The sequence below is a fragment of the Cryptomeria japonica genome, chromosome 10, assembly GCF_030272615.1.
Source record: "Cryptomeria japonica chromosome 10, Sugi_1.0, whole genome shotgun sequence".
NCBI lineage: Eukaryota > Viridiplantae > Streptophyta > Pinopsida > Cupressales > Cupressaceae > Cryptomeria > Cryptomeria japonica.
In genome coordinates, this window is record NC_081414.1 from 542,031,910 (window position 1) to 542,056,546 (window position 24,637).

Consider the following 24,637-nt stretch of genomic DNA (forward strand, 5'->3'; position numbering starts at 1 on the left):
AGCTCATTCAAATACAATGATGTCAAAAGAATCAATTGTAAGAGTGCTACATCAAAATACGGAATACAGTTTAATACTCATCTGAAACAGCCTTTACCACTGCTCTATAACACATCCGAACCTTTTAGTTGCTTTACTCTTTATTTGCATATATCTCATACCTTATATCGTTCATTTACACAATGACTATGACATATATATATCAACTGCAACACCTAGAATATTCATTAGGTCAGCCAAAATAGTTGAAGCGCGTGTAAGCATAACTGCCGGCCTCAAAACCAATCTCCAGTGCAAATGCGGAGGGCAAATGAAATGTGTGAAGGTTCACACCATGTTGGCACACCTTTCATATATCTCCAAAACAGCTCTACACCATCCACATGAAACCGCTTGGACCAAATCCATATAGATCATCTTCGAAGGATAAAACAGTTAACCCATTCAATCTTCTCCCTAGATCAAAACCAAAGCTTGCAGACCACCACGAAAGCATCATAAATCATCAGGGAGCTCAAAAGAACCATACACAATATTCTGCCAACTATCAATCCGAGGAATGCAATGTATTCCTCCATACCACTTCTCAAGATTGCCCAGACAGGAACCTGGGCAAGGACATCTTGAACTGTAGATCACTTAGTCTTTTGAGAGTATGATATATGATGAGGATGTACATCCAAAAATACTATTCTAAAAACCGCATAAGCATCTGATGTATATCCGCCACATACTGGACCCAATAGTATGACAGACTATTCACCGAAATAGTCAGACATAGATGAAACACTATACCTGTACATACAATCATCAATCAGAGCTTCGGAAACATCATAATATACTATCCAACTTTACATGTCTATCGGCATATAGCATTTATCCGCACAACTATACAGCCACACATCACTGCACCACATAGAAAACATCATCCGAACCACAAGTTTGGCATCAATGACAACATGAAAGCCATTTTACAACAAATTGAAACATCTAATAGTTAAAATGGTGAATAGACAATGGTTATAAATTTCAACATCTGGGTGAAGCAAGAATGTCCTCTTTTTCAAAGGTTTTAACTTTTGACATATACAAAATTGAAGAATTTTAGAGGAAGAAGGCTGAGTTGGTATCAACATGACTGGGTAATTGTCACCCTTTTAGTATATGTTGGTGATATTGTTCCTTAAAAGAATGTTAAGATCTGCACAAGCAGCTTAATGTTTGCAAACTAATTTTAGGAATTATGAGCTTACCATTATTATAAAAAAACTAAGGTAATGGTAGTTAAGTGGAAATCTCATCCTCCAATTTTGTATGGTAACAACTCTTACAAGTTGCTTGGCATTGAATTTAACTGCTATTCAAATTGGAACTGCAACATAGATAAGAGATCTTTGGCAATTGTAATGCTTATTATAATATTGAAATTGGGTAGAAATGCTGAACTATAGTACCTGGATAAGATTTTTTTTTTCCCACAACACGGTATTCATTCCAGTTGTTCTATATCTTTGTGAAGTTTCAGCTTGCAACATGTCTTGTGAGAGTTAGAACAAAAGATGTTGCAAGCCCAAAAGCATTTTACAACCTAAAACTCCAAAATGAAATGGTAATACTTCATATCATATTCATTTGATCAAAGTGGGTGTTACTTTAATGGAGCCTAAAGCCTTGATTAGACACCTAGGGTATACAAGCTACTCAACGTAACTAACAATAGACTTCCTGTTATTGCTTCTATATGAGTAGTAGCCACCATAGACTGAAAAAGAGGTGGGCTAGATGTATCAAATCTTGGCTTACATACTGAAATATTGAAGATGACAATGTAATCAACAATGTTGATAAAGTCACATTTTATGTCCCAATGAAGTTCAAAGAAAAATTTGGGAGAGTAATGAAATTACTATTAAGAGGAAGTTGAAGTATTACAAAGCCTTTATTAACTCTAGTTTGATTGTTCAAACCCATATTTCTAACAATTTTGAGTAAAAAATAAAATAAATAGTCCTAAAATAATGATCAGTGCTCATGACTTACACAGTGAAACCAGTCATTAAACTAACTCAGAAACACCTTGGCACAAAATGAATATGTAAAATATGTGCTACTAATTGAAGTTGAAGATTTACTGTTAACTTCCCCTACCTCTAATAATGTGAGAAGAAAATTCATCCAATCTAACACAGCTAACACTGAAGAAATTTTATCTTACAGAAATCAAAACTACTTGGGTAACTCATTTCTACTACATAAATATAGAATGGGTAATACAAAGGATTCCCAGTCTAATTTCTATATCATCCTTATGTATATGAATGTTTACTATCTTATAATCCTTTACTTTTATAAGGCATTCTAGACATATGTGATGGAATAGAACTAGAAGAATAAAGAGAAGTAAGATTTGTAATATTGAGGAGAATCACAAGGATGACACTTTCATGTTCACCTATGAAGAGCAACATGACATGGATGATTGGAGGGATGGGAATCTGACAGAGAATTTCCAATGTTACATTGGACAACAAAGACAAAAAACTTGTCAAATTGAATAATGAAATAACAGATTTAATAGATACTACATATCAATTTGGTGTAATGGACATCGAAAAGGAGTTTTCATTGTGTTGGTGAACAGATTGGTCACTTGAAAAATGGTATAACTCACCCAATGGAAAGTGACAAAGTCATTATGATAGTTGGATAGACTGCTTGGAAAATGCAATCTTCCTCTACCTCAAGAGGTGTAGCTCCCTCATATGATTTGATTTTGAGATATTTAGGTGTACTTTTAACCAAAAAGTACTCAAGGATTGACAAAACTTAAAATGAAAAAAGAAACTCTTAACAACAAATATACAAGTGCTATTAGAGCTTCATAGAAAATTAGGATTCCATTCATTCCACCATGAGAATCGAAGAACACACATAAGAAACTTGTTAGAACATAATGTTGTTAGGGGTCACATCCTTATAACATTTATATATAATGTTCTAATATAAGGTTATAAAACCTTATATATTATATGCTTTATAAGCATATCCCATTCGAAATAATTATAATCTAATAACTATTAGATTATTAATTATTTGTGAATGGGGGTTATTGAAAAGGTGTGAGTAGTGAAGTCACCCTTCCTCCTATATTTAAGGAGGTTCTCTCTCATTTGAGAGGTGTGGGAATTTGGAGCTTTATGATGAGTCGTATCACCATGCACATAATTGGATTTAGCCACTAGGTGGTAGTTCTATTATAATGAAATATTTTTAATTAATTAGACTATGAGATTTCATACTCAAATAATGAACATCGTACTTCACCTAATAATCAATCAGTTGGCAATCATAGTCCTATGCTATATAATCATATTTAATTTATGGTTGTATGTTTCTTAATGCATTTATTTTATATCTTATTTATAATGATTAGTATCTTAAGATCCTAATTTCTAACATGGTACCAGAGCAGGTCAGGCTATTCTAATCATTTTTTCAGGTTATACTAGTAGACATGTTGAACTCGAAAGGAAAGCACTTTATGCTCTTGCACAATACCATTTGTGCAATATATCTGGTGATATCTTCTAGAAACTTTCACATTCAGCAAATTGAAAGGAAACCTCTTTATGCTCTTGCTCTGATAATATATAGCATAGGATTATGATTGCCAATTGTTTGATTATTAGGTGATATATGATGCTCATTATTTGAGTATGAAATCTCATAGTTTAATTAATTAAAAATATTTAATTATAATAGAACTACCACCTAGTGACTAATTGGATAACCCTCGTTTTCCTTTGCAAGCTTTGTTGCAACCATGAAAAAGGTGGTACCGGTAAAGGCTCTCGAATGTCAATGAATTAAGAGTCCAATGATACAAGAGCATTAGGGACAAATGGCAAAAGGAGCTTCATCATGGGAAACATTTCCAACTGGCATCTCAAGAGGAGTGAAATCATCATGAGGAGGTGATGTAATAATAGTAGACGGCAAGATAGAAGGAATTTGCTCCTCATCATTAAGAGATTGCTGAGAAACTGCATATTCTCTTTCCTCTCCAGCTTTTTGGATTGGATCCAATGTCTTTTCTCTTGGCTTTGACCTTCTTTTCTTTATTTTTTGGATCATTCTCACATGCTCTTGCAAGTTTTCCTCTTTCGTTTGGGTCTTCATCATCACCACCATCCCCTTGAGCAATTTGCTCTGAATTTGTGGCTGAAGTGGAAATTTGTGGGTTGGTGGAAGAAGACGAACCTTCATGATCATCAATTCTCTTCCTTGAAGAGTTATTTTTACTGGAAGTCCGGGTGGCTGTGGCTTCAAAGATTTTCTCCGTAACCCACTCTTTTTATCTTTTAACAACATAGGCTGTTCTTTCATCTAGATTTTTTAATTCTCGAATTGACCAATCAATGGGAGGCAATTGTAGCACCTTGGTCTTTTCAAAATAGAAGGGGTCAATCAAATCTGATCCATTATCTTCAATGCCAGTTACATCCATTCCTAATCTGAAACTAATGATTTGCTCAACAATAAGTCTCATCCTAATCTGAAACGATTTTTCCTCTTTTAAACTTTGGTAATTGAATTCCATTTACACTTTTACCACTCGTGTCAATGATGTGTAAATAGAATGCTACTATGGTATCATATAAATTTTTAATCACATTGGGGTTTTGATAGGTGCATATCAAAAGATTTCATGTGCCAGAGATATAGGGATAAACAATATCTTAAAACTTAAAAGGTGAGGCTGTATTGTGGACTAGTTTTTGGAACTATGGTATATTTGACATTTACAAAACAATTCATCCTTCAACATATATCTTCCTTTGTTATAACGGAGATTGTGAAACTATGTTGCTGCTACTGTCATTTAAAGAAAAATTCGAGGCACTTTTTGACTCCTTTTAATTGTCCATTTGACATTTAAGGTTATATGGCAGAAATAAATAATGTTTTCTCAGTGAAATGAGACTCTCAAGACTGTCAAGACTATTATTGCTGATATTTTATTGCTTCCTCTTTATTCTTATTTTTCAATTGTGTTGTTCATGCCATAGTGTAGTTGGAGTAAATATGAATTTTTTAGTTCATAAATGAATCATGATTTGATTTCAGGAGAGAAAATTGCAGAGATTGCAGCATCGCATAGAAGCTTCTTTTGATAGTACAAGAACTGACCATCAGGTAATCTTTTGGAATTTTCTGCCTAACAGGAGATTCAATATTAATGCAACATCTCATAACCATTTTTAATGCGTGACAACTCAAATTACATGTTTGGTCTCTTGTGCTTAAGTTTGAACTTGATATATAGAAAATGATATGCCAAAAAATGTGCAGATTTTAGTTAGGCTTTTTCTTGTGATTTCTCAACTAATTTTTCGATTTCATAAAAAAATGACTGCAACCAAATTTTTAAACAGATTTCAGGTAAGATTTTAATTGTAATTGTCTTCTCAACTTCTTTTCAATTTCATAATTTTTTTTCAACAGATCTCAACTTCTTTTCTTGTAATTGTCTTCTCCTGACTTATTTATGGGAATTTTCTTATGCTTTAGTCGTCTTGTTTCCTTTCTGTAAGTTTTATTACATGAGCATCACATTTTCCCAAATTCTAATATGGTATGTGATCTTTCCTTCCTTGAGCTTTTTCACAGTAGATGTAGCTTACATTGAAGGAAAAATCTGGTGCTTGAATTATCATATAATTATGACTTATTTGTTTAAATGACAAAAAGGATCTAATTAACTTCTTGTGAGGGCAAATGTTAAGTCAAGAAGATGTATTATAATAATAGTGTAGATACCTTTTGATACTATATGAATTTTCATTCCTGAAGCATCGTTTTCTCTATGATGAAAGGAAGATTAAGATGCGGAATCACTTCCTATAATAATTCCTTTGAGCTAGATAGCTATTGAAAAATCAAACGCTAGTGATCTATGCACCATGCTACAAACTTATGTGGCATGGAAAAATCAAAAGCATTAGTCGTATTGTGCATTGTGATAATGATGGAGTTCTGCAGACCTCCAATGTCATAACCCAACAAAATTATTTTAGGGTTTATAAATTTCTGGTTTGAATATTCAACCCAAAATCAGCCAAATACCCAGAATTTACCATTTTGCCAGTACAAAATATTGTGAATTCCTAATTTAACAAATCAGTTTTTCCTTCATTATCTTTGCATTGACACCCTGATTAAATTCAAGTTTACTGGAGTCTAAAACTAGTTGCAGAGCATCTATTATGTAAATCAATCTGTTATACATTAATCCATAATGGTCCTGCCTATTTACACCTCAGTGTGAATTACCTAGATTATTAGACAGGCCCACAGTGATGTAAAACAAATTGCAGAGCCCTTGTTATTTATAGTAAAATCTAAAATACATTGAACATGCTGGTAATAGTGGGAACAATTGTTTGAAACTGTCACATCAATGAACTGGGATGTACAGTGCCAGACCTTGAACATGTACTGCACAGTATTATATCAAACAATTTTGAAATATCTGACAAACATTGCTACAACAGAGACCATAGCCTATAAATACAATGCTTTATCCATTATATCAAATAAACACTAAACCTATTGCAACCCATTGCTACGACCCTGATTGGAAATACAGTGCACAAACCCTAAATTAAATGTGTCATGATTACATTACAAGCTCTGTAGTAACAATAGAAATAACACATGAAAGTAAACTCAAAGACATTGCAAATATAATGGTAATAGCCATCTAAACTCACGCACTCAATGATCAACAAAAACAAATCATATGAAGTCAATGCAGCTGCTGTTCACAACAAGCATGGGATCATGTTCATGACCTTAGATAAAATTGTGCGATTGAGCAAAGGGGCTTTGTCCTCTACCTTGTGAAACCAAAGGGTTTCCATCTTACGGCTTTTTATGAATATGAGGAAGATCTTCATCCTCAGATCTGATTGTCTGAACATTAGTGCTCAGAATAATGGCAGCTATGGTTTAAGTTTGGGTAATAGTTGATGATTGTAATATGCTGTCTTGTTTTGCCTTTGTTTTTTGTTTGTTTGTTTTGTTTTTGAAGTGTGTTTTGCAATGGTTTTGAGATGATAAACAAAGTGCAGGTAATAAAGTAACTTGTAGCAATTTAACAACTTGGAAAATTGACCAAACTCAGAAAAATATGAAGCCGAAAATTTCAGATTTTATTTCTGATCAGAAAATACACTTTTTTCTAAAAGTAAGAGCAACCCAGGTCATTAAATAGCATTACATATCTAATTCAAACATACCCCAAAAATGCAGCAATGAAATAGACTGAATTAGTATTGAAATCAGCTAACTTGCACTTGGAGTTTGGACAACAATCTTAAATAACTTTTCCATAGGCTATGAAATTGATAGAAATGGTTGTGCAGACCCTAAATGCCTTGAAAAGATGATTTTGCACCTTTCAAACACAAGAAAATACCTCACAAATTCCCATGTGCCAATACCCAAGTTGGGTGCTGCATGCAATGGGTGACTTGAGCTAGAAAATAAATGCCAAACCCAAACCCACATATTATATATGCATCCTCATCGCCTAGCCATAAAAAAAAATCTGAGACAATACCCAGAATAATATTTGACTTATTTTCGAAGATATGAGCAAAAATGTGAATCTTAGGGTAGTTGGAATGGTATGATCAGCACTAGAATTTTTTTCCAAAAACTCATGAAACTCGAACAAAACTTAGCAAAACCAAACTAGAAATGCACTATCAAATATTTGTAAGATATCTTCAACAAATACTAACTAGAATAGATCTTTCACTATTGGAGCTAGTCTTCTTCGAGAAGGATTTTGCCCTTAGGAAGGTTGAGATGGACCAAGTCCAAATCTTCAGAACCGCATAGGATTTTTTCAAAGGGAAATATAAAAAATAATAAACTCAACGTACCAAATGAGCTCTCAATTCTCCTTTTAAAAAGCCTTTTAGGGAACTTTCCCGAAACTCCCTTCTAAAATCACTTTATTAATCTATTAAGCCTTTTAACTCCAAAAAGTGATTTAATTTACTTTTAAAACATTTCCGGCACCTAAAGTCACTTTTAAGTGATCCATCAATTAAAACTTCCCATTCTCTTTCCAACGAGCTATAACATTGAGGTGCCTGATAAATAAACTTAATTAAAAGGGCAACCTTAGTGAAATAATTAAATATAGCTCAATAATGCACCCAATTAGCGACAATGATCGAAATGCATCGAAATTGAAATCTGGCTACATAGGAGCGAGCCTGATGATGAAAGATGATAAACGGACCGGACTGGGTGACTTACTAAAAGTAGATGCTCCCTCCAAGAATCTTGGGGCCCAAACCAAAAGTTGTAAATAACATCTGAAAGTGTCATATGACTCCTCTAAACCATTTGAGCTCATTGGTAACATGAAACTACCCCTCAGAATAAGTTGGCACAAACCTAGAAAGTCAATGACAACTACATTGCCAGAGAACTTGAAAATGGGGACATTACAATGATCCTTGTCTAAATGCATCTTCCCTTTTTACATCCTTCAAATTGATGATTGATGTGAGATTCCAATAAAGCAACGGTTTGAACCTATGCATGGATTTTGAGTAGTCACATATACAACCACCGCATTAATGGCACCCAAGGAACATGCGATTGGTTGTTGTGTGTAAGCAATGACTCTTTTTTCTCACATCATTTGAATTTGTTGACTAAATTAGCATTCTTAATCCTTTGCTTGTAGTCGCATGTGAAATTGCACCAAAGCAATTCGACTATGGTTTTGGGTAGGAAAATCCCTTTCTATAGTGGTTTTGTCATCAAACTAGCCATTAATAGTGCTCTTGGACATGCAAAGGTAGGTAGGAATGAATAGTACAAAAAGGTGGAAGCATTGGAGTTTGGAGGTTGGGGATGCCACTTTACCTTACATTTTTCAAGAACATAAATATAGTCATACTATAAATTTAACTTGCACTGCTCATTTTTTATCAAAAGCCTGTGATTTTGCGTTTGATGGAGCAAAAAGAGGAAAACAATTTATGATAGTTGGTACAAAACATCAAACAACTGATGCTGCTAAATTTGCTGCTTTAGCAGCTCGATGCCATTATGTAAATAAAAAATGGCTTGCGGGTATGTTAACTAACTGGTTTACTACAGAAGCAAGACTTGTAAAATTCAAAAATACAAGAGGATTTGATGGATCTACGAAAAAAGAAGCAGCAATACTCAAGAGAGAATTGCTCTTGTTGAGGATTGGAGTTTAGAAGTGAAGCATATTGGTTAGGGTGAGTTTGACTCTCCAACAAGGGAAGGTAAAGAAAAAGTGGATTTGGGCGAAGGAGAATGTTGGGAAGGGAAGTCCTGTAACCTTGGCAACTTGCACAAACTTAATAAGTGGAATACATCTTCCCACTTAGAAACCTTTGAACTCAATAGGTACATGGGGAGGAAAAGGGGGGACATATATTCTTGGATAAAAAGAGATGGCATAAGTAGGAAACAAACCTTTAGTCTCGAAATCCCAATTAATTGAGAAGGGGATAATACATTGAATCTAAGGCTTTATAGATGTTTGATTTGCACCGTTGTATCCTGATATGTATTTGAAAAAGATGTTGCAAAAAATTATCTCTTGCTCAAAATACAAATAAAGAGTGACTTGTAACTAGACAAATAGTTGTATGTAATGACCACCCCTATTTTCCAATGAAAGAGACTTGCAAACTACTATGTGATATCAATTAAATTGCTTAATAATCAACATGGTATTTTATCAAACACTTGACAAACATACAACAATATATGCAAAACCCGAAACTTCTTATTTGTTGTTAAATTCTGATTTGCAATATAAATGTGCACATTCAATTGCCTTATGGGCTGCGACAATTATTTAGGTTTGTATTCAACAATTACAATGCTTAGTTATGAAAATATGATAGAAAAAACCTGGAATTGAATGTTGTAGTGGTCTGCAGATGTAATGGTAGCCTTCCAAACTTCTAATCAGCAGGAAAAACAAGTAAACTTCATACCAACATTGTTCATGCACTATAGTAGCACTATTCATGGCACTGTAGCATTTTCACTATTCACGCTCACTGTAGCAAACACTATTCACGCGGCATTGTAGCAAAAACACTATTCACGTGGTACTGTAGCAAAAACACTATTCACGTGGTACTGTAGCAAAAACACTATTCACGCGGTACTGTAGCAAAATCACTATCTTCAAAGCTGCACTTTCAAACCCCTGTAAAAACTTCATGTGAGAGCACCAGATGAAGCCCAATGTGTTTCCTGAATGAAAACACCATTAATCCTTCTGACTGTGTCTTTCAACAGCGAAGAGAATGCTAGCAAAGAGGGATTCCGTCCTCCAAGCCCAATAATCAGATCTCTACGAAATCCAACAGCATAACATTAATCTCATCCAAGCATACCCCAAAAGAGAGCTCTCAACCTCAATTTATATCTTCTTCCTGGATGCAACACTTCATTTCCTAAATGTGGGATGATACATTTTAGAATAAAATATTATTTCCCACAATGTACACATTAAAGGGAACTTTTAATATTTTAAACATTACTTTATATTCCCAACCTTATAATATAACGATAAAGTTAAATATTTAATTTAACTTTACACTTTATCGTTAAATATTAAAACATTGTTGATAATCCCTTTAAATCATTGTCGCCTTCAAATATTTTTTACTAATAATTATGCCAACCAGGGAAACACTAAAAATTTCAAGTCACTGCTTGGAGACTAACTTACTATAAATAGTAAGTGTCTAGAAACCTTGTCAGAGCAGCACCGATTGGCCTGAAACTGAAAACACCTAGGCCAAAACACCTCAGGATCCCACCAATGTCCTTGTTAGCCTTCGGGACCGTGTCAAAATAGGCTAACGACACCCCATATCATGTTGCGCTAAAAAGGGGACATTACATTGTATGGAAAAATATTATTGGTTGAAAATTTTGTTCAAATGGTTTCGATTTTGATAGTATTTCATACAAGGTCAGAAGCAATATAGTAGAAGTGGAGTTATTTTCAATTCTTGAATTTGGGTAGCGTATGTCATGTTGTTGTTGTCCATTTGTCGTCATCAAACTGATGTAAGATGATTTAGTTCATTTTGTGTAATGGTTAACCACTTGAAGACTAAAGGAATTAAGTACATTGGAGAGTGAATATCATAGTGTTTAGACTTGATGATTTTGAGTGAGGACTAATGGATTTGTGACAGAGTTAGATTTGGCGAGTTGTGACTTAGACTTGGCTAAGTTTGATAGCCAAGACTTGTGAGCCTATTGAAATTGCTAACTTGTGAGTCTCGACTGTCAAACTTGGTCAAATCTATGGGAAAAAGAAAATCAACTTGAAATTAAAGACAAAACATGAATTATTTTTTTCATTATGTAATATTTTTGTTAATTGTAGAGCACTGTTGAGTTCTGGCCAATTGTTTTCACTAAGTCCAAGTCTGAGTCACAAGACAACTTGTTGATTTTTAGCTACGTTCGAGTCTCGGCATTATGGTTGATACAATATGAAGACAAGTTGTTTTTGGATTCTTCCTTCATCTTCATTGAACCCAAGCAACAAATCCCAAGCCACAAAATGAATCTCGACCTATAGAAACATAAACTAGAATGTGGAGTAACGTAGATTTTTTGTTTTCCTTTTCTACACTTCCAATTCTTGGGAGGAAAGTAGATTGTACTAGTTCCATAAGGTGTTTGGTCCTACATTTGTAGGTGTTGATAAGTAAGCTACATATTGTACAAGAAGTGAAATTTAAATTGTCCCCTTAATTTGAATTGAAATATTTCTTACATACTTGGAAAAATTCCAATTGTTTCATGTTTTAATCTCCAAAGGGAAAGTGCTTTTATTTGGGATCAAGGATCCTAGGCTATGTTAGATGCAAATTGCAAAGTCATTGGTTTATTGTTTGAGACATTTATTACAATAAAGCATATTCTTTGAGCATTAAATCATTATCAAAATGGACATTTTGAAGAAAAAGGTCAATCTTTGGCAATAGAGTCGACCAATCTCCCCTAGATGATGGTTGTGCAATTTGAGCAAAATGGACCTCTCTTGTCTCATATATGACAATCTATTTTAAATAAATCGCCTAACAAAGGAAGAAAATAATTCAATTGATCCTCCTTTATGGTGCAACTACCATTTTTTACCACAAGGGCTAGAGTGAGAACACGATTTATCAAAAACATCTTGTAATGTCCCCTTCTCACTGACGACCTTCCAGTGGTCCATTAGCCTATTCCTGAGACCCGTAGGTTAGGTGGAATAAAGAATGAGGGTCCAACATTGATGAAGCGAGGACTTAGTATTTTTAGTAAGTCATGGAATGGCTATTTTGGTGATACTGTCCTACTGAGCTCTCCATGTTCTGTCACTGGGCGTGAAGATCATCCTTTTCGGAGCATTAGTTCTTGACTTACTATTTTTAGTAAGTGGTAGTGTGGCATAATTCTATTTCTGGCAGTGGACAGGGTCTTGATCTTGCAGCAGTTCAGTGGTCTTGCTGGCTCAGTTTCATCCTGGTTCTGACAGTAATCAGTACGGGAGTCATATGTGACACAATTAAATATTATTTCCTTATCCTAAGGTTTAATATTTAATTAATTTGATTAATTGCTACTAATTTATTGAATTTGGGATTAATGCCTATTATATCCTAAGTTTTTGGCGAAATTCATGTGTAATAAGGGATGTTGAAATTATTCAGAGGAATATTATTTTATATTGCATCTCTAATATTTGCCAAGTGATTAACGTGGGTCCATGCCTTTTTGGCATGAGGTTTGACTTATGAGAGTGGCGCTACACTTGGGTCCACCTGAGGTGAAATGTAATGCAAATGAATTTGAAGGAATTTGCATTTGGATTTGATGGTGAGAAGTTATAAATAAGAGCCTTGGGCTCCCATTTGCATCATCTTGGAAAATTGTAATGTTATGCTACCGGTTTGGTGACAAAACTTGAGGCTTCGGAGTGCGTCTCCCTAGTGCTTCCCGGTTTCGTACTTTGTACCTAGTTGCGTGTTGTATTCTACTACATTCTCAGAGCTTGCCTTAGACATTTTGGTGTTGAAGAGATTCTGGAGACTTGCTGGTTTGCTTGTGGCTGAAGTATCTTTTCGATCATACCTCTCTGTTGAAGCGATTGACGGTTATGGGTATCATCTCTTTCTTCATTCCCAACACTAGCGATATAATTTGTGAGTTCATAGCTTGTTTGTTTGAGTGTTGAATTTTCTATGTTAAATCGAAATTCCCAGGTATAGCGTGGTTTTCTATTTGCATTGGGATGCGTGCAAAATTCATATGGGGTTATTTGGGTTGTGGTCTTAGTCGGTTGTTGTTGCACGAGATATATTGTGGGTTGGGACTGGTTTGAAGTGATTTGAGGGTATATTGAGGGAGGTATGAGCATTTTTGCATTTCCTTAGGCTGCTGATTTGTAATTTCAGCCCGCAGATTGGTTGTAACAGAAATTTGTGTTCTTATTGTGAAAATCTGCATTGCTCTCCTTCTCTTATCTCTATTTTTGTAAGGTTAAGTAGTAGTACTACTAACCAGTTCTGCTTTGTAACTCTCATCCCACTGAAAAAGTGGAAGAGGCTGGCTTGCCGCCTACTATCAAGCAACTTTGTAATTTCCAGTCCTCCCACTGCATAAGTGGTCGAGTGATAGTTATGTGTAATGGTCCTCCCGCTGCATAAGCGGTCGAGTTGAGGTTGTTATGTAATTGCAGTCCTCCCACTGAAATATTGCGGTTGAGTGATTCTTATTTTGTGTATCTCACTTGGCTGGTTCATCGCCAAGTTTCCTTGTTTTCCTGTTGGATAAGCGGAAGGGGCTGGCTTGCCGCCCAAGCATTGCATTGTATTTCAGTTTCTTAAGCTAATGATGCCCTCAACACGGTATGCTCTCACATTCCCACATTTGGCACTTGGTTATCAGAAAGTGGAAGGGTTACTTTCCCAGCATGGTTTAAGTTTATGATTTCTAACCTTAACAGGTTAATTTCTTGTTGATGTTATTGTTGGCCTTAAAAAAAAATAAAAAAAATAATTGGGATATTACACATCTCTTCTTTGATTAGTGACTCTTCTTCTTTAGACATATTTGATCTTGCCATCAACTCATTGACAACTACCGAATGTTTAACTCTTAGTTTTGTATTGTTGTTTATGAGAGTTGCTAAAGATGAGGATGAACCAAAACATAAAAGAAAGTTTATTGTATTTCCAATTGATGGTTCACCCTCAAGGTGTTGTAGGAAAATGTTGAACTTTGGCAATGAATCTTCCACACATGCTTTTGACATGATGTGTGCCTCTAGAGCTGCATTATCTTTAAGAAAAACATAGTGTTCCTCATTCGATTGTGCTATTTTCTTGGCTTCATCAAATGTATGTTCTTCAAAGAGTCCTTCAAATGCAGAATACAAATCATCTTCATCCTTCTTGTTGTCAATGCCTTTTCATTTTGCAAACATTTGTGAGATGTTATCTTCGTCAACAAAAAAATGATATACTTGTGTAGTTCCTTCTATGTGTTCTTCGTCATGGGAATCGAGTATTGCTTTTGAGGTTGATAGAAAATTCAATTCATCATCACGATTTACTACTATAGAGGGAAAGATGTGTTCTTGAAAACAAGATACTAGTGATAGGTTTGTAATGTGTCTTTGTTGGTCCATTGCAATATCCTTGGAAACACCCAACTTTTTGAAGAGCACATGATTATATTGAGAGGGGGCGGGGAGTTGTGAATTAGTATAATAACAAACTTCTACTTTTGGAAACATAATTAATCACAACGGCAATACGTCAAAATTTAATCCAAAAACCTTGCAAAATCAAGAAAGTAGAAATACAAAAGTTCTCACACAGTTTAATCCAGAAACCTTGCATGATAAAATTTAATCAATCACAAATGCAAAATCAAGAAAGTAGAAATACTAAAGGAACACATGATTTATGTGGAAATACTTGCGGGAGAAAACCACAACAAATTATTGCTTTTGTATTGGAAACTTCTTACTATCTTTGTAGGCACCAACCCATAGGAGACAACTGTTGATGGGTGTTTTGTGACCACAACAACATGGAATAAATTTTTCAAAGGACACTCTATCCTCTCTTGAGAAAAATCCTATGAATGCTAAGATTGCGAAAGATGATACAAGTGACTCCAAGGTTCCTACTGCGAACGTGTGACTTTATGTTGGATGTATGCTGGTATCACAAAGGGACTTACGTTTGGATCATTCTTTGGCCTCTTTGTTGTGGCTGGAACTTGATCATCAGATATTGCAATTCCGTGATGCCTCTCTCTTCGAACGAACTAGAAATATACTAAAAGGAAAAAGGGGAAAGTGTTAGAGAATCTATTGTACTCCCAAGGACAATGATATCAATGGATAGTTCTCCAATGGATGAATTCCACATAAACCAAGTTCTTCTTTGCCAAGCTTAGCAACAATTCCAAAGGATAGGTGCAATCTTCCAAGGGTTATGCAAAGAATTTTCATATCATAATGAACACCATCATAATGAACAATGTACATTCAATGATCAAAGTTAAACAAAAACAATTAAGAGGATCAGTCCAACCTTGCATTGCAAATAGAAATCATCTATTTGCGAAAGGTATGAGTGAATGATCTCACCATGAAACAAAGCTATCTATCTCATTCATCTAATTGCTTGGAAACAAATCTAACTACTTGAGGAAGAGAAATCATGCAAACTTCAAAATAACACAAGTAAACACCAAAATCCAATGTATTACTCTTATTATCTTGATAGCTTATAGCAACAATCTCATACAAATTCTTTGTCCTTTTACAAATGAAGAGGTGAACCCCTTTTATAGGCCCCAAGAATGAAAATGGATGGCCAAGATTACATTGAAATCAAGGGTAAGATCTCCCCATGCAAAACCCAAAAATATCTAAGGTGGCGCCAAGTAGTGGGTTTGGCGATAAATGAGGAATTCATCCCCACTATGCATTAAATAATCCATCACTACTAAATAGGGCGCTCACTATCCATTAAGTAGCCTACTACTCCAAATAAGGTGCCCACTATGCATTTAATAGATTCTCGCTCAAAATAGGACAACCACTATCTCTCTCTCTCTCTAACGGTGAATGCAATGAACTTGGTCAAGACAACCTCGAGCTCACCTTTGGAGACACTTGGCACAGCTTCAAACTTATACTCCAAAATGGCTATGCCCATTTCACACTTGGCGAAAATCTTCTCCCATCTCGACATTGTCTCCTGAGTCCTGCGAATGATGCTTGAGAATAAGGAAATATTCTCTAGATGATCCCCTGAGAAGGAATCCATGAAGAAGAATTCATGTAACTTGTTTTTGAGATTATCCACTGTTAGCTCCTTGTTGGTTAGTCCTTTTGTAAACAATGCCACGACAGTATTGAGAATTTCTTCCTGAATTTTCTTGACCACTATCCTCAATCAAGCTGACTCCATATTTGATCTTTCGAAGAATTCCTTCCTAGTATTTACTGCGTAATACCATCGAGGGAAGTCATATGCTTCATTTTCTTTGACAACTTCTCCATCTATTAATGCTTGCCTAGGGACTTCCATTAGTGCCTCAAGACGTGGAATAGTCATGTCTTGATAGATGTGCGTGTCTTCCCATGACTGATCCACATTCTCCAATCTGCCAAGGATAGCCAAATTCTCTAGTAAAATTGAGCCAAGTCTTAAATGAATTTACATGCAGTAGTGAAAATGTTCTCTACCCATACTTTAGAACCTTGGGCGATTTTCCTTATCTCTTCAAGCTTATCCACTGATTCCTTTGGAAGATAGAGCTTTGTTTTCATTTTTCAATTTCTTATTTTTCTCTTCCATTTCCTTCATTCGTTCCTTTAGTGCCTGAGAAGAATCATCAAAATCCTCTATCACTTGTGCCTTGGTAGCATGTCCCAAATCAATTGTTGTAACATCATACTCATTTGGAGTGATCTTGTTTCTATCCTTGTCAACCTTGGGCACTGCCACATGCAAAGTGTTGAATCCTGACTCATTTCTGTTGACCTTGGAGAATTTCTTTGCCACCTTATTTTCCACTCGCTTATTTATCCGGCTCAAAAACTCTTCAATCTCCAGTGCAGGATCAACTTCTTCCTCGAGATCCTTTCTCATTCTTTCTTTTAGCCAATCTAGAGTGGCAATTTGCTAATCATGTGTGTCTACCTGCTCCTGTCCTTGTGTTACTTCCTCAAGGAGTCCTAAGTCTCCCATTGTTGTTTCTCTAAAACAATCTTGGATATGTTGTTCTTTCTCCGAAGGAAGTTCTTGCTCCTCATTTCTTCACTGAAAAGGCCTTCGAGAAGCATTGACACTAAGCATATCCTGTGCGTGCGAAATGTCTTGGCCTTCTTCCTTTGACTAATTTCTTGCTACTTCTCCTGTGAAGATATCAACTTCATGCACATTTGAGGAGCTGGACTGCGCTTCTTCTAACCTTCGTCTCTTCTACTGTGGTTCCTCTCTTTGAACCTCTTGCCTTTTCCTTGTCTGTGAATCCTCGGGAATGCTTTTCTCCTTTCCACGTTTTGTCCTTTTCTATGGAATTGTTTCTTTGGCCTAAGCTCTTGATGACCCCTTAGTGGATTCATCTTGGAATTCCAAGTCTCCCATCAAATTATAAGTCAGTCGGGCATTCTTTGCCTTCAACTTACTGATGTGATGTTCAACCTAGTGCCTCGTGAATTTTGTCATTGGCCGGCTTAGGATATTCGCATCAACAATTTCTGGTTTTGACCAATTCGGTGTTTGGATTGGCTTATCTTTTTCCTATTCATAATCAAGGTGAACAATGTTCACATCCTCTTCTACCTAATTTGGCACTTGGATGATTTTGCATATCCTTATCAACTTTAGAGACAACTTGGAAAACATTCTTTTCCTGATCTCGTAATCATCCTTTGCGTTAGCCCAATAATCTTCCAATTGTATCCTATGCCTCTGCTTCATGCCAACCACCATTCTTATCTTGTCATATGGATCAAAATCTGATCTTGGAGTGCGGGGTGCAAGGTGGTAGAATTGCAGTTCCTTTGCTGCCAAGGATGGGCACAATTCATCATAATCTCCCATGACAATCGGAAATTCAAGCCCACCCTTATTCTTCTTTTTCGGAATCATGTCATAGGTAGTCAGTTGTCTCATTACTTCAAACAACACCATTTTATCTGTTGGGTATCTTGGGAGCTTATAGGGCTGGGAAGAGAATCCTTGAACCCAAATGTAAGTAAATCTCGGAAACTAGATGAACCAAGCCCCACACTTCTTCACCAATTTCTTTGCTTCTTGTGATAGCCTTGTGTGAACACATCCTTGTAAGGACAGAACAATGTGCATAGTGAAGGTGTTGTTTGTTTTCTTGAAATGAATAGTGCTGTACAGGTGCAACTATGGATAACATTCATTGACTTTTAACTACCCTGGACAACATCCCATGGGTCCTTTGCTTGATAACTCGCTAAACTTGCCCATTCTTGCCAACATATAAACAATGTAGGAGATCATATAGAAGGACTGGGAGACTTCAAATTCTTTAGTTGTTCATCTAGGTTGTTATTTATTATCCTCGCCCAATCCACCATCTTTATGACATCCATCACTTCCTCAATGAAGTAAAACATCAATGGCTTGGAGATGAATGCTTGTGGACATCCCATAATCCGACTCATCATCAGCACAAGATCACTGTGCTCTTGCTTGAAGTCCATGCTCATGAGTTGCTTGGGCATTTTGGAATGGTGAGGCTTTGGCTTTTGCATCCATTTTCTGTTGATGATTCCAACACACCCCTCTATTCCAGAGTCGTAGATCATGGTCGCCCTTTCCTTAGTCTTGAACATCATGGATTGAAATGTGGGATTCCAAAAGCCTCACCAATTGCTTCAGCGGTGAGATTTGCCAAGAGTCTGCCATCAGGTGCCACAATTGCTCTTCTCTCGATATCGTAGTGTTTTGCACATTCAATGATAAGCTCCAGAGACAGGATGGTAAGAGGGAAACCGGCAAACGCCACATTTCTACTTCTAACAATCTTCCTGGTGACAGCTGACGGAGGATGCCCATCGTGACCAAATATTCTTTCCCTGAATTCTTCCAACTTGAATGTTCCTAAGTTGGTGTCACTAACTTCCTTCCACTTTGGAATGATCTTTGACTTGGGGAGGAATCCTTTTTGTTCATTTTTTATCTACATTTGCCTAGAAGTGTTCACCACCTTGTTTGACTCTGCCATTTAATTTCCTACAAAAATAAGATAACTAATATTTTAAATTTATGCTAAGGAAATTTTAAAAATCAATGGAATAATTCCATGCGGCATATTCTAGACTTGGACTAAATGAAACCTCAAAAGATTAGAACTTCTGGATGAATTAAAAACCATGCCTTAGCCACTTCACTCTCCCTGCTCTTGCTTAAATTCTCCAAAATGCGTTGTGAAGTATGAAACCTCATGTCTTGTTTAAATAGGAAATTCACCCATCAAGTTGCCAAGTTGGCACTGAGACAAATTCAGCAACTGCATTAATTATTTCCTAAACACATCTCGTATTTATATTGTGAGAGGGAGCTGACTTGTCATTCCGATGGACCTCGCTCGTCATACTTGACTTAAAAAATAGGAACTTCGATTATGTCTTGAGTTACACCTCATTAATGAGGAATATTCCATTTTGCATGCTTCAAACTTGCCTTCGACATGTTTCTTGCTATCCTGGGTGCATCCTAGAGGGATAGGAAGAATTTTTTCATACTTAGCTATTTTTTCATCATTTCCAAATCTGTATGCATGATAGGGCACATTTTGGGCTCGGAGGAGGAATTCCTCATGCAAGGAATAATCCTTCCTGCCTAGGAATTTGCACCCAAGGAGGTATCCTTGGCATATTTTGGAGGCAGCGGAGGATTTTGGGCATTTTGGATTACTCCTCTCGTTCTTGGGAATTGTGCCCAAGGAGTCAATTTGGGCACATTTGGAGCCTGGAGGAGGATTTTGGGAATTTTGGAAAAATCCTCCCCTTTTTGGCAATTGCACACAAGAATAGATTTCTTCTTACTTTGTCCTTTCGAGGAGGATTTCCAGAATTAGTCAAAAATTGATCACCTGCCTACTCATCTGATTTTTTAGATTTAGAATTGGATGCTCAGGATCATTTTGCAGTCAGTAATTCACTTGTTGCCAAGGATAGACCTTCCAAAAATAGACTTACTAAAAATAGTAAGTTCTTCCAAACACAAAATTAGGGCAAATGGGGACACAATGAAACTTACTCAAAATAGACATTTCTAAAAATGGTAAGTTTGTTTAAACTCAAAATTAGGCCAATCGGGGCCACAGTGAAACTTTACTAAAAATAGTAAGTCCACAAAAAAGGCTCAAATTTTACCGGTAGCTTCCTTTAAAGATTTCCATTTCAGCATTTAGCTCAAATTTTACTATGCCCTAGATTACTGACTTCTTTTCTCATTTTGAAGGATAAAAACCCTAAAATAGACAATATTCGCTTTCAAACTTAGCCAAAATTATCAAAACACTTCCAAACTTAGCCAAAATGATCAAAACACTTCCAGACTTGGCCAAAATTCATCAAAAAAATTCCAGACTTAGCCAAAATTATCAAAACGCTTTCAGACTTGGCCAAAATTATCAAAACGCTTCCAAACTTGAGGAGATTGAGGAAATTGCTAGCAAACTACCCAAAAAATCTCACAACCAAAAGACCAAGTAGACAAAATTTAGGGGGTCCCCATTTGGAATGGGGTGATGTGTGATTAGGTCACAACAACAACAATCCCCTTTAGATGATTCATAGGCACCAACCCACTGGAGACACAGATCCCCACAATTGAGGACCAACTCAACAAGAGGCACCAACCTCCAAAAGAAAAAAAGTGATAAGTCCTTGATCTTCTTCTCGAATCGGATCTGAAACTCCTCCACAAATCTGCTCAAAAAGCTTCTTGAAATATTCTTGAAATCTTCAATATTTTCTGCTTATAGATTTGCAATAATTCGCTCTTAAATTCTGCTCTTATGTCTGCAATAATTCACTTTCAATTCTGCTCTTATGTCTGCAATAATTCACTTTCAATTATGCTCCTATGTCTGCAATAATTCATCTTCAATTATGCTCTTAGGTCTGCAGTAATTCACCTTCAATTCTGCTCTAACATTCACCTTAGATCTGCTTCCAAGGTCTGCTCTAGATCTGCTATGATAGGAATGATGTTCAATGAATTGCTTGATGAAATAAGCTCAAAATGATCTCTTATTTATACCAACAAATGACCTCTTCACCAATCAATGCACCTCTTCTTTTTAGGCTGGCCAAGGCAGGATTAAAGATTTTTGTTTAATTTAAAAATCCTTCCCCATAAATGGACGCTCAAACCAAAAAAAGGGTTGGCCCATTTTGAAAAAAACATTTATTTGAAATTTCAATTGCAAGGAGGGTTGCACAAATACCTAGGGTTGGCCTACACAATAAATGTGAATTGATTTATTTAAGGCATTTTTTGAAATCCCTAAATTGGGTGCCAAAGTAGAGGGGGTCGACTCAAAATAAAGTAAATTAATTTGATTTCCTATTTTTTATTTAATTTTGCTAGGGATAAAATTTTTTCATTGACCCTCCTTTAGTAGTAACATGATGTTCCTAGGTATTCCCTTTGATATCAATGACAATACTCCAACAATCTCCCCCTTTGTCATTGATGACATTAATGGCAATTACTTTTTGGTGTCAAAATGTAAGAACCCTTGTCCTTTCTCCACTTATATTTTCAGTTTGTGTGGTTTGTCATTTTGTCAAGCACTTGGCATGTATCATCTTTAGGACTGATTTCTAAGTTTGTTTTTTTGTATCCAAAGTTTAGAGTTTGTGTTTGATATTTGTTCTCAATGCCCAATCATAGATAAACGCATATAAATGATAAACAATAACTTGAGAAACAAATGATGAAGGAACACACCATAAATTTATGATTTCTCTCTGAATGCATACATAGAAGCCCATTATCAAGTGGAATGCACAACTGCCTTAAATGGTGACCAAATATGAAGTAGCTGGTTGATATAGGCAGCAAATGACCCTTGAAATTCTGATATATAAAGCTGACCTCCAAACCCTAGCTGAACAATGCCAAACTCTACCAAAATATGCCAAATCGTTCTTCAAAAATCTCCTCCAAACCCTATGCACAACTTAGCAAAAAAATAATAACAAATCCTTGCTAAAACAAATCAAAACCTGCTGCTAACACTGTTCACGTTCTTATTCATGCACTGTTCACAACACTGTTCATGTCACTACAAATAAGCCCAAACTATAGATTCATACAACCTCCAATCTGCACATTAGCTCCATCATTGGATCCAAACCTTTGTGAATAAGCTCAGGAGTGAATTTTGAATGAATCCACCTCTCAACTAGAGTTGGGTTTTCATCCAACCTATGAATTCCCAAGGTTTTTCATCCTAGGGCACAAAAAACTGAAAGCCAGAAGCTCCCAAGTTTTTCAAGAGAAAATAATAAACCAAGCTTGTTCAAAATGAACCCTTAAGAGTCTTTTATAACTTTCCTGGGAGAGCTCACACACTTTTCCGGCCACTGTTGGATAAATAGATATACTTTTTTTTTAAATATTCAAGTCTCCAAGTATTTTTAGTGAAAGGGAACTTTTAATTTTTAAATAACTTTTCCCTTTACTTAAGTTCCCACGTTAATAAAGTTAAATATTTAATTTAACTTTATAACTTAACTTTATTGTTAAATAAATTATTGAAATCTCCAATCAAAATCAACACTATCATCAACTAGATAAATAGTAAGTATCCCAAAAACACACCAAAACACCTCAGAATTGCCTGCAACTAAAACTGTTCAGGCCAAATATCCTCAAGATCTCTTAAATATCTTGGTTAGCCTATGGGACCATGGAGAAATAGGCTAGCAACAAGCTCATACAACATGTGCTAGAAAGGGGACATTACACAAAAGATAAGACAATGAATAGCTCCTCTTGAACGCATGCTTCCCTTGAAGAACTTAGTGAATAGATGAGAGTGATATCACTCCCAATTTTCCCCATAGATACTCAAAAGTGTCTTTTGGAAGAGGCTTTGTGAAGATTCCACAATCTGTTCCTTTGCAACAATGTACTCCAACTTCACTTGTTGATCAACCACTTGCTCTCTTAAGAAATGGTATTTGATTGGAATATGCTTTTGTCTTGGAGTGCATAACCGGATTCTTTGAAATATTTATTGCTCGTGTTGTCACAAAATATGGAGATGAATGCTCATATTCAATATCCTTCAATGTTTGTTTTATCTAGAGAACTTGTGTGCAACAAACTGTTGCTGCCATGTATTCTGTCTCCACTGTAGATAAATAGACTAAAGCTTGTTTCTTACTCAAGCGAGATACAAGATTGTTACCAAGAAATAATGTTCCTCCGCTAGTACTTTTTTTGTCATGAACATTGTTGGCCCAATCCACATCCGTAAATGTTGTAAGAGTGAAATCTTCACCTCTTGGATACCACAATCCAAAATCCATGGTGGTATTTAGATATTTGAAAATTATTTTGACCGCTTGCACATGAGTTTCCTTTGGTGCTGCCTGAAAGTATGCCACCAATCTTATTGCTTGCATAATGTCAGGTCTTGTAGCTGTCGCATATAATCAACCTCCAATCATGGACTTGTAAAGAGTTTAGTTGGCCTCAAGAGATTCATCATCCTTAATTTGCATCCCCTTTAACCATGGAAGTGTTCACTGGATTGCAATCTTCCCAAATTTCTTCAACATCTCCTTAATATACTTGGATTGTGAAATAAATATTCCCTTATCTAATTGGGAAATTCACAACCCAAGGAAGAAGGACAACTCACCAAGCATTGACATTTCAAACTCTTGCATATTTGTGGCAAACTCTTGGCACATCTTGTCATTGCTACTCCAAAAATGATATCATCCACATAGACCATAACAATCAACAAATCATCTCCTTCATTCTTGATAAAAGGATTGCTATCTGTAATTCCCCTTTTGAAGACTTTCTCTTGAAGGTATCTGTCTAGCCTTGAGTACCAAGCCCTTGAGGCTCCTTTTAGTCCATAAAGTGCCTTCTTTAGCTTGCAAACTTAGTCCTTATTCTTTGATAGGAGAAATCCTTCTAGTTGTTCAATGTACACTTCTTCCTCCAAGTTTCCATTTAAGAAGGCTGATTTCACATCCATCTAGTAGACTTTGAAGTTCTTAAAATTGGCAAGGCCTAAAAACATCTTTATTGCCACCATACAAGCAATAGGGATAAAAACATTTCTTCAAAATTGATTCCTTTAACTTGAGCATATCCTTTGTATACAAGCTTTTCTTTGTTCCTTACAACTGGGCCATCCTCATTCGATTTGTTTCTGAAAACCCATTTAGTGCCAATGGCATTCTTGTCTTTAGGTCTTTGGACAAGTTCCCAAGTTTCATTCT

At 35.9% G+C, this 24,637-nt stretch overlaps 1 protein-coding gene across 1 annotated transcript in view; it reads left to right on the top strand.

The window, feature by feature from the left end:
• LOC131060776 (uncharacterized) overlaps nt 1-24,637 on the top strand; it is a 191,640-nt gene that overhangs the window by 90,485 nt on the left and 76,518 nt on the right. The window contains exon 3 of the mRNA XM_057994166.2: nt 5,128-5,196. Coding sequence (XP_057850149.1) covers nt 5,128-5,196 — 69 coding nt within the window. The remainder of the gene's footprint in view (nt 1-5,127; nt 5,197-24,637) is intronic.